The sequence below is a fragment of the Epinephelus moara genome, chromosome 21 (genome assembly GCF_006386435.1).
Source record: "Epinephelus moara isolate mb chromosome 21, YSFRI_EMoa_1.0, whole genome shotgun sequence".
Lineage (NCBI taxonomy): Eukaryota > Metazoa > Chordata > Actinopteri > Perciformes > Serranidae > Epinephelus > Epinephelus moara.
In genome coordinates, this window is record NC_065526.1 from 12,192,469 (window position 1) to 12,204,618 (window position 12,150).

General features: G+C 41.9%; 1 protein-coding gene across 1 annotated transcript in view; it reads left to right on the forward strand.

Annotated features, from left to right (window-relative positions):
- The window catches only part of LOC126382555 (potassium/sodium hyperpolarization-activated cyclic nucleotide-gated channel 2-like), a 48,293-nt gene that overhangs the window by 19,517 nt on the left and 16,626 nt on the right, over positions 1 to 12,150 (forward strand). The window contains exon 4 of the mRNA XM_050032485.1: positions 4,001 to 4,219. Coding sequence (XP_049888442.1) covers positions 4,001 to 4,219 — 219 coding nt within the window. The remainder of the gene's footprint in view (positions 1 to 4,000; positions 4,220 to 12,150) is intronic.

Genomic DNA, 12,150 nt, shown 5'->3' on the forward strand with positions numbered 1-12,150 from the left:
CCTTTCACCATTTTTAGCTCAAGGGATGGCAGTGTTGTGGGTTTGGTCCACACTTTGGTCCAGACTGAAAAAACTATCAGATGCATTGCTGTAAATTTTTTTTACCAATATTCATTGGTGCCCAGAGGATGGATCCCAATGACATTAGTGATCCCCTGACCTTTCCTCTAGCGCCACCACGAGATTGACATTGTGGTTCAGAGTGAAATGTCACAACAACCATTAGATGCATTAGCATGCAATTTGGACCAGATTTCATGAAATTTCACCTTTTTGCTTAAGCCACCCTCACCCAAGTGAACTTTGTAATACTGCCACGCACTTACCCTGCTTTTCTTCATTTTCTGTCATATAATATTACTGTGTCAGATGTTCATGAAAATGTGGCTCAAGTTTCAAATAATGACACTAAAACCATTCTAGACCATTTTAAATTCTCTTTCGAGACAAGTTGACATCAGATAGTGACGAATTTCTTTATATGATCATCTTCTCCTCCAGCACGTTACTGCAAGTGTTTACATTTCATGGCCTACACTACACATGCTAACGTCGGGGAAATATGTAATCTTGGCTGCTGATGCTGTAAATTACTCCTTGATTTCGGATCATATTCCTGCTGGACTGGTTGTGCGGATATTGGTTTAGAGGTTTTCACAGTAGAAAGTGCCGCTATACTTTGTTTCAATCATTACCTGGCTGCAGTTACACTGCTACATGTAACGTCAGGGAAATATGTAACCTTACTTGCCAACACTGTTAATTTTTCACAGATTTTGGGTCATATTCCAGCTGAAACATGTCCAGTTGTGAATAGAGGTTTTGATTGGTGATTTTTTATGGTAGAAAGTACCACAATACTCTGTTACAGTCATTCCCTGGCTGCAATGACGGTACTGGATGTATAAAGAGAACTGGATAGAACGTTGGAGGCACGTCCCTGTTCATTCCAATGAAAGTTGCTCAGTAGACATGAAGCGTAAACATTTCAACTGCTGCATATGAAATTACCTGGATGATGGACCATGATGTGGCCCATAGAGCAAGCGCAGTGGAGACTTTGGCTGCCTATTTCCAGTGGAGCCCTCCTAACTTGATTGGGGATACACAGGGCCACAGGGCATCATGTGACAGATGTTATTACAATGTTTGGCCACCGTGAAAATTGGCTTCAAAACCTGCTGCACTTCCCATGGGCCTGGCAGATACGCTGAAAGCAAAAATAGGAAGACCAGGGAAAACACAAACCAATCAGAGCAGACTGGGTTTGGTCATGAAGAAGCAGGCACTAAAATGAAGTGGTTCAGACAGAGGGTGAACACAGATGTTCTAGCAGACAATATAATCGAATTTAAAAAAAATTTGACATATAAAGCATGTTTCAGTAGAAACCCAAAATACAAGAGCAAACTGGAAAATGAACACATAGGCTCCCTCTCACACTTAAATTCTCGTGACAAACCTTTGTTGAACCTCTGATTTATGTTACCAAAGACCTTCATTCTGGCATCACCCTCTGTCCAGTTTTTAAATTTACTTCACTGCTAAAGATTAAAAACTAATATTTCTACCTGGCATTTGTTTTCTCCACAGTGAGTATTACAGCCTCACAGAGCTGCTAGCATGGCCATAAACTATTTTTAAAGCCAAATGTTGGTACATTTTGTCACTGTTGGAAGCAACATGAGTAACACCTGGTCATTCTGTTTGGCGGCTGAAATTTACGTTTGAGTATATATGTGAGATATGAGGCCTGCTGCACGGCAAGGTTGCAGCAGCTCATACAAAGAGATGTTTTAGGACACTGGAAGATAAATTTAAAGCCCTTTGCGTTATCAGCAAACTTCAAACAGACTATCTGCAGCTAATGGAGACGGTGATTACCAACAAAGCAACGGATAGTTCCCAAACTGAAATCTCTGGGGAGGGCTGTTGAGACTTATAAGGATACGGAGTCTCTCTCCCTCTCTCTTCCCTGTGCTATTTCAGAATCAAAGTGCTCATCGTTCATCTATTATTCAATCTGTTTCACTCCACTGTTTCTCTTTCTGTTTTCACATATACACCATTTAGCCTCAGCCCACTTGGTGGAGCTGTATTTATTTTTGGAGTCTTCATTTTCTCTCTGCTCGTGACGGAGAAGACCTTCTATGACTGCTTGGCCCTTTAATGTCTTGTCTCTTAGACGAGAGCAGATCTTAGAATACAACAGCATGACATGTTGTATTGTTCATGGACTGTGTCCATTTGCTCTACAGTTCACCTCTTAAGGGTTGTAACTAATGATTAATTTAACTATTGATTAATTATTCTTTTGCATTTTTTTTTCATTGACGTGTTTATCATTTAATCAATATAACTGCAGAAGATTTTAAAAGATTGCTGTTACATTTTCCCAGAGGCCAAGGTGATTGGCAGACCTACACTTAAAGGAATACTTCGCTCCCTAAATGATCATTTGTATATCAATTACTCCCCCTGTGTCACGTTGAATTTGTAAGAGAAAGCTTTGTTTCAAGAGGAAATCACTGAGGAAATTCTTAAGGGATTAAAGTCATAGGGCTTCCTGTTTAACTACAGCAAAACTATACCAAAACATCAGTTAACAAACTCTCATACAAGTCGTGCAGTATAACGACGAGTTTGGGAAGGACTGAGCATACAACTGGATAAGTAAGACTTGGATTATACTGCAGGAGTTGTGTGATTTTGATGTGCGTTTTTAAACAGATGTTTTGATATAGTTTTGTTGTTGAATCCCTTTAAAGACCCTAAAATAACCTAATTAAAAATGATAAGATGACTTTTCACAGCACACAAGAAGTTGACATTTTGGAGATGTATGGATTTATTAACAGGACAGTGAGGGAGCGAACTTAATTGTTTGAAATAAGACAAGGGAAGGAAATTATAATGTGATGGCACATGCACTAATAGACTGCTAATACACCTCTGTAAGTTTATAAGAGAGGATATAGTTGATTGCCCTGCTGAGTGCAGACTGTAACCTCCGTGTAGCCTGCTACGAATTTAGAGAGGAAGTGTGTGTGTGTGTGTGTGTGTGTGTGTGTGTGTCTGGAACCATGATAGAAAATGTTTTTTGTGCCCTTGAAGCCTGGCTCTAAGAGGTTTTCAGGAGGCTGTTTTTAACTTCATTTTTCTGTGGACAGAAGCTTTGCTTTAATAATACAGTTTCATTACACAGGAAACTAGTTCCCCGGGTAGACTGATTTAAATTTAACAAAAAAAAAAAACACTGGGCTCCAACCCCGGCTTTTGGCTTTACCTTGAATTAATTGGCATCAGCAGTCTGTTAAGGTCGAGGTCACCACAGTCACCACTCAGAGCTAATGAAAGAGAAAAGGGAAACAAAGGGAGCTGGTGGACAAAAGTATCAGATCAATGGAGCTTGTTCGGACTGCTCATTCACCCGTCTCTTTTGTGAGGAAGGGAGTTTTGTCATAAAGCTACAGTGGAAAAATACAGAGCTGCTATTTACATTTAGAAAAGCATACTCAGTGCTGATCAGATGTTCTCAAAGTGATCTGACAACATGACTAATGCCCCTTGATGTTTTTGCAACTTACGACCAGAGGTTTAGCCCTTCATGAATCTCAACACAAGCAGCCTGGTGGCCGCTGCCTGGCTGTCACCGCCTGTAGTACATTCCTACTCACACAGCTCTGAAAGGGCATATTTAATGACCTCTCATTATCATTCCTCTCCGAGGAAATAATTTCCAAACCGTCTCTACTTTACTGATTAGGCCTCGAAGGATTCCCCTGAAGTCGTTTCCACTTCCTCCCTCTTTCCTTCTAATGCAACTCCTTCCCTGGAGTTCTCATTTGTATAAGTGCTATTCCACGACCCCTCTTTCCCCAAAGCTTTTCTTCTGGTTCCCTACTCTCTGCCACCACTCTCTCTCAAAACATGCCTTTTTATGTAACGCTGATGTCTCTAACTGTTTGCTTATCTCCCTTTTCTCTCTCCCTCTCCACAGAATGATACCTGGTCAGAGCTGTACTCGTTTGCTGTATTCAAGGCAATGAGCCACATGCTGTGCATCGGTTATGGCCGGCAGGCCCCGGAGAGTCTATCAGATATCTGGCTTACCATGCTGAGTATGATTGTAGGAGCTACTTGCTATGCTGTTTTCATTGGCCATGCAACGGCTCTTATCCAATCCCTGGACTCCTCCAGACGGCAGTATCAGGAAAAGGTGAGCAGCTACATCAGATCACCTGTGTCCAATGTTCTCAACAGTTTTTCTGTTTTCTATTAACATCCAGTTTTACACTTTATTTCCCCTAAAAGGAAAAGTTTAATTTTTTTTCGCTTCCTAGCTGAAACCTAGATAGGAGAATCAGTACAACTTTCACATATGTACAGTAAATAAGAAGCTGCCATCTCCAGCCGGCTAACTTAGCTTAGCATTAAGATTTTAAAACAGGGAAATCCACCTACCACCACCTCTAAAACTCTTTAACTAACACATAATATCTTTGTTTGTTTAATCCGTATGGACACCACAGTGTGTGTTGAACTATATCTTGGCCAGGACCAGTGACATAGGTGTTTACTATGATACCGAAAGTGTCAACACAGTGACATGCATGATTATTGAGTGTTAACAAAGAACTTAAGCCTACGATATAGCACTAAAGATTACCATGACCTGGATGACTGAGAATCTTCACTGACATTTAGATTTAGGTCTTTTTGAAAGGTTGCAGGTAGGAATTTATCACACGTTTAACAAAGCTTCATAAAAGAGAGAGGCTCAGAAAACAAGTTCTGATTTTATATTACAGTATATTAACAATGGCAATGAGTTTAAAAAGATTTTTTTAGCCTTTATTTAACCAGGTATATCCTCCTGAGATCAAAGATCTCTTTTACAAGGGAGACCTCTCAAGCTGTATGAACGTTTCACATAGTTAGGAAATGATATGTAGATACAGCCTCACATTACCATACACATAGACGAATTTTAGAGTTGAAATTTGGGAAAAGAAGATCACTGGTGTCAGGGCGGTACTCTGTTAGCGTCGGCTGATACCTTTAGTTTGAGTATCTGTATCAGGGGAGAAAACAGTTGGATCGGTTTCACTGTGTGTGGCTGCCATAGACTTGGTTTATGGCATCACTTTGGATTTTTGGAGCCAGAAGTGACAATGTTTGAACAAGATTTGGATGAGAGGGTGGAGCTGTAAAGGAGCAAGAGGTGGATGTGACTGAGAGCCTGAGGAAATTATCTTCAGATAGCCTGTCACTCAAAGCGATTACACCCTTAATTATGCATAACTTTAGGCCTTAATAAAATGTAAACGGGTGAGCTGTAAACGGGTGATGTAAATATTCACTCCCTTGTACAGTACAGGGGGAAATTATCACCAGAGACCAAAACTGTATAATGCACCAGACTGTACACATGTTTATTTCTGCTGTAATGTTGGGCATTTTAACATGGGGTTCTATGGGGGTTGACTCTGTTTTGGAGCCAGCCTCAAGTGGCCATTAGAGGAACTGCAGGTTTTGGCACTTGCGTGCTGGCTTAATTTTTCAGCCCTAGAGGTTGCGGCTTTGCAGCTGCAGTGTGAGCTTTGTACTGATTGACTCACTGGTGGGTCAGTGCAATTGAAAAGCTCCCGCAGAGGTCAATTTAAAGAAATGGTACTCGTCATTATTTCTCTTTCTCTTCCTGTCTCTTTGTTAGTCATTGTCTGCAGCTGATTTTACAGGTTTGAATATTTGCTCCTGATTAATTAAATATATATCATACTGTAGCCTCACACATGAATTTAATTGTAATGCATGTTGTTAACCATGGACATGAGTGGGAAATTATTGTTAGCTGTAATGTGGTGCAACAGCATCAGGTCAGACCACCTTCCTCTCAGTTAAGACCTTAATCACACATTGTCAGATACTCATTTTGCCATTAGGTGGTATTTTTCTTTGCCTATCAGACATCTTTTGAAACAAGCATGGGGATCAGAGCAGTGCTGAACAGTGCTGCAGCAGTGGCCTGTAGTGGTAACGGCGCAGCCTCTCTGTTTCCAAGCAGAGTCTCGCTGGCTGGGGAGCAGGGGGAGTGTTGCTGGCTTTCAGCAGCCAATCACAGGCTGCGGGTGTGTTCGGCCAGGTAGAGCCACGTCGCCAGGGGCTGGACGTATGTGTGTGCGTGTGTTGGGGGGGGCTGATGTGGGAGAGAGAGAGAGAGAGAGAGAGTGTGTGTGTGGGTGTGGGTGCGTGTGTGTGTGTGTGTGTGTGATATGATGTCCCCTTGGGCAGCAGTAGAATTGATGAGGCAGCAGACCTGTGTGTCCTGCCAATGTCATCCTGAAGGTGACGTAAGCAACCATGGCTGCCTCCCTCCTCTCTCTCTTCCTGATCACTCACTCATTGGCTCTCACTCTACCTGCGCTCTGAATCATCTGTCATGCGTCTTTAACTATCCCTCTTTACATCTCATCCCTTCTTTTCTTCCCCTCCACCTTTTACGTATCTCCACCTGATTTTCTGCTTTGTCTCCCATCTGCCTTCTATCTTTATCTCTCTCCTTTCCTCTTGATCTGAATCTCTTTCTTTCTTCCTCTCCTCCCTCTCTGTATCCTCTCTGGTGGTGGTGTCCTTGAGAGGTGCAGTGCTACTGCTAACTGTCTGCTACTGGGAGCAAAGCAAGGGGGGGAGGGGAAACCTGTGGGAGACGGTAGGGCCTTGTTGTCGACACGAGTCCTGGTGCACTGCAAGATATCTGAACAGTGTCTGTCTCACATCGTTAGAGTGTTTTTGTCTGCTTTTTGTCTGGCTAGCATTGTGAGGAACTCCCCAAAGGGTTTTTTCAGCCATGCGGCTGGACGCTCGGGTATAAATCATTTCCAATAAATGCCTTAGAAGACAACGACTCAGCAAGTTGAGTGCTTACTGTTGCTCTTGTCTTTACTGTGTGTCCTGGATGATGGGTGTTAAAAGGCTACACAGAAACCCATTGTGTTTTAGCTGCGAGGAATGGTTTCTTTCACAGTGGTGGTCACATAAATGAGCAACCTGTCCAAGAAAAAGACCATTACTCTGCCCCCTTTTCCTGTGGCTGATGGTTTTTAAAGGGACGGTTCATGGCAATCTCAAAAATACATATTTTTCCTCTGACCTGTAGTGCTATTTATCAATGTAGCTTGTTTTGGGGTGAGTTGCCGCAGATATCGGCTGTAGAGATATCGACCTTCTCTCTAATATAATGGAACTAGATGGCCTGTGGTGCTATATGTTGTAAAAACTTCAGTGTCTCTTTCCAGAAATCATGACTTGCTTATTGCAGGAGCCATTTTGTTTGTTTGTTTTTTGTATAACAACTACAAGGCGTCGCATTTTTGAGTTCAGTCGATGACGTAATCGTCACACGTCTGTCATTAATAGAAATAGGCACAGGTGTGTGAGACCTGTGAACGCTGAGAAGAGAAATTGTTTTTCAACCGCTACAAGCGCTCATAAATGATGTGTGTATAGAGCCTTTTGCTTCACGTTATATATTATTTATTCATTGATACTTGAGCAATGTTTTTTGTATGCTAGAATACTTTGATAAGTGCTATTTTTGATGCATGCATGCATACGTATCTTTTTTGGATGTTGATAGAGCGCACTCACACACACACACTCATTCACCCCACGTACTCATTCATTCATCTATAAACCAACCCGGACCTTCAAGCAAGTACTCAACCAATGTAAGTAAACAAATCTGGACATTTAAATTAAGCGTGTTGAAGACGGTGCCTTTTAGACATTCCTTAAATGAAAGTCAAGACACTTACTCAAGATAGGGCTGGGCGATATGACCAAAATATCATATCACGATATAGGTCATTTCATATCCCGATAACGATACATATCACGATATAGCACATTTTAATCCGGAGTTATATAAACTCGTTGTTACTGTAAGTGCCGTAAAAGCTTCGCAAATTAAAAAGCCAAGAAGAGTAATTTATTAATGAGATCTGTGCATATCGCACAGCCCTAACTCTGTTGTGAGCAGTTTCATGTAGGAACTAATTTCTTTCTACTGAACTACATCCATTAACCGTATCATACCGCACAAAAGGAAATGTGCATCTATTGCTAGCTCACCTAGCACCACTGAGCTAGCTGTTGTTAATGATGAAATAGAGTGGCTAAGACCAAAATAGTGACGTTTGCTCATTTTCGGAAAATGTGGCTTTCCCCTGCCTGGCTTAACAGTGCTGCCTGTGGCCATGTGTGAACCTGTCCTAAAACCACCATAAACGTTCGTTTTCAAAGCCGTGAAACTCACCGAGTGGTCAGTGGTGTTCGTTGATGTTCTGACATAAAAATCGGAGCCACTCTATTTAATCATAAACAACCCAGAAATGGGGCTCAAAGTGCAAAATACTGCACATCTCCTTTAATGTTTACATCTCGTGCAGTCACAAGCATGAGCCTCACATCCATGGGTGTATGGGTGTAGTTAAAGAGAAAGAAAATAGTTCTTACATGAAACTGCTCACAACAAGGTCTGTGGATTATCTCAAGTAGCTGGGTCATGATTTCTGGAAAGAGACATTGCTGATGAGTTTTTCAGTTGTGCCTTTTTGGCGCTTTGAGCACCACAAGCCGAGTACCATCCAGTTCCTTTATATGCGAGAGAAGGCAGACATCTCTACAGCTAATATCTCCAACACTGGACAAATCTAGACTAGATAGATAGCACTACAGGTAAGAGGAAAAACATGTATTTTGGATTTTGAGATGAACTGTCTCTTTAAGTTTTCACCTCAGTTTTAAATATGCGGTTAAATTTGCATCACAAGCAGTCTTGTCTTGTGTGTTTAAGAGCTGTGATGAGTTGTATAAGTGTGTATAATCCTCAAACAGCCTGTATTTTTACTCAGTTTAAGGATGAATTGAGAAGTAGGAATCATAAATGCTTCCACATCAGAACTGTGTTCATAATGCAGTGTGCTCTGTGCATTCACATTTAGACTCATCTTTTGCTAATGCATCATCACCTCATCTCAGAATATATGTTTTTTCTGCTGAGGGCAGTGAAGTGCATTTCCCCAGAACCCTTTTTCTGACCAGTTGTCAGATTTTCTGTTTTCCTGCTGCTAAGTTTTTTTTCCGCTGCTCTATGAGGATTAGCATTTGAGCTGAAGACGTGTTTATTTAAAAAAAAAAAAAAAAATGCGTACAGTGCCAGCCATGCCAGTGAGGCTGATGCCGATGCTGCTGGGCAAATTCGCCACGCCTCCAGATAGGACTGTGAGTGACATTTTTATCATTTGGAGAGTGTTAGCAAAACAAGTCTGCTGGCAGTCTTTTACAGCCCCAGTGAGGCTCGAGCTAGCATTGTGTGGAGGTTTTCCATTTCAGCCCGGCCGTAATGTCATCAGACTCACAACGCATGCTGGTTAAATTTAGGGAGAATTTGGCTTGGTGGCTTTGGTGCAGGGACCCATGAGTTATTTATACGCAGTAAGAGTGCACACTGACACACAGCAGAGGGGCACGTAGACCTAGAAAGAAGCAGTCTTCCTTTAATGCACCTTTGAAAACAATGACACATTCAGGCATGTGTTTGTGATGATTACAGCTCTCTGAAATTTGCACATCAGAGTTCGTGTCTGTTGATATCTGACTGTATGTTGGTCCAGTAGAGGCACTTCTTTTTTTGGCCACATTATATTCTGTGATTTTGACTTTGTGATTCTGACATTACCCTGCTTTATGTAATCCGGTGTGAGGTCACTGGAAAATGCAGCAGTGAAGGCCCTTCACACTCCATGGTGCACCCACACAGGTGTTTTCACTTGTTTTGCCTGATTGCCTCATGCTGCATTTACACACTGCTGGCGTAATAAGAAGAACATGAAAACCTCCCGTTATTTCGACCTGAATGTCCACATGGTATTCCAAGACGGTTACCCCCACTGCTACTTCTCTGGTTTTATATATTCAATAAGTGAAATCAGATACAAAGAAACTGTGAATAGCGCCTTTTAAATCAAGTGAGTCTATTATGTTAGTGTCAATATTGGATGTTATTTATATGCAACACACAGCGATGGTGGTTGTGCAGGCAGCTATTTTGCTAACAGTCTCTTCTAGTTCTTTTCACCAAGTGTCATCATCACTATCAGAAATTTTATGAAATATCTCCAACTCCGAGACTGACAGTTTTTCAGACTCTACGCTACGCTACTTGTAATATGGTTAAACAGTATGACATGAATGTGGCATGAGGACTGTGTGGGCATGTAGCACTGTGCCTCACTGACATCAGACCCTTGAATTAGTTTTTATACAGCTGTTTGGGTGGGAATGGATGCACCTGTAATTCTTATTGGTTCACAAAGTTTGATCTTAAAAGCCAGAATAATGCTGCGTTCCAGGCAAGTTTCTGAGCCCTTAAGTCACCACTTCAAGTCACGACTCACGACTTCATAGCATTCCAGGCAAGTCACGCCAAACTCTCAAAGCAACATGGCGGACTGTGCAGGGTTTATGTTTGTTTATGATCACTTCTGTCACCAAAGGTGCTGGTTCCTTGCTCATTTGAGCAAAACGGAGGAGGAGAAACAGCGCATAAGGTCACAGATGCTATTATACTTTTTATTTTCACGTTATCTGTGTGTTTGGAAACTTATTTTGTATTGATTTATTCTTGCACTGGAAACCAGCTTTAAGAGCGGCTGCCAATAATGCGTTAACATTAGGGTTATTTTATGTCTATTTCTCACCGTGTATCACCTGCATCAACACCGCTGCCATTGTTGTTTAAAGGAGTAAGGTAATTGGTTTAGAAGGCTGTGTGACGTCAGAAAGCATAACTGGGAGTACATCGATCTGGTACGAGTTCACGGGTCGTAAGTTATGGGTTTGACTGCCGTTCCAGTGCACTTTCACGGGTAGAAGGTTGTAAAAACACGAGTTACAGGTTGCCTGGAACGCACCCTAAGTTAAAACACCTGTGTTGGTGTGCGGGGCCTTTAACAGTCACTTCTTACAGTGCAGTCAGACTGGATTCTGCTCCCTATTCATTTTTTTCTGGGAGACACTTTCGCTTCCAGTTGAATTGACCCGCCTCCTTCACTTATGTGTATGTTTATTTTTATTCAAGAAGGGACAAAGCACATTAATTAACGTGAGCATTTGAGTCCGTCAAGTGCCAGATTTATCCACACAGACTAATTTTCATCTGCAGTCCCTTCACTCAGAGCTTAATCTGATTGAACCATGGGGCTCCCCAGTGTCCAGCCGGATTAAGAGAGGGGGTGTGATTGACCTCTCAGTTGGAAAATATTGTTTATTCATATTCCTGTTTTATGCCTGCGCTGCAGAATAATGCAGGAAGCAGTGAAGGAAGGTTGCTGCCACACTGCAGTGACTGCAAGGACAGTGTCAGAGGTTAATGACAGTAAAATATCTGATAAAACGCTGCATAATTAACAACTTTTTGGACAGCTGTTGTTAGCCTGCTAGCCATGCTAGCTCCAGCAGTTTATGTTTACAACCCTGCCCACGCTATTTCCTGTCAGCCCTGCTTTTGGCCACACAAATTTTGGTCTCACTGCAGCTCAAGGTATTTGGATATCTGGTTGGTGCATTACATCATTTGACATCTATGAAGTGTTTTACTTATTGTTGAACTTTTGGTCAATTAGACCTTCATTAGAGCATCCATAAGGCAGCAGTGGACAGTTAAGAGTGTTCCTGAATTCATTAAGCGGCTGCTTTAGAAAAAGTTACATCACTTCAGGTTTTGATTAATATGCTGCTGTACATATAAAGCACGTTTCTCATAGCAGAAATTTTTACTTGTTTTAGCAGGAAAAGAACAGGTGTTACTCATGTCATTAACGAGCCAGCATGCTACAGGACCCTGAAGCTGAAGCAGCTTAATTGAATGCAGTGATCATCACATTTATTATTTACACCTGTGCTTTTCCAGCCTGTCCTTATTCCCAGGGCGTCAAATACGGCAGCCTGGTCAGAAGCCCTTGGTTTCTGTCACTGACAAGACACCCTACAGCGTCTGTGTGAGACGCATTGAGCTTTCAACTACCTACAGTATAATCCCGTCCGTGGCAGTAACGTGGTAGACAGAGCGACAAAATCCGAGTAGGG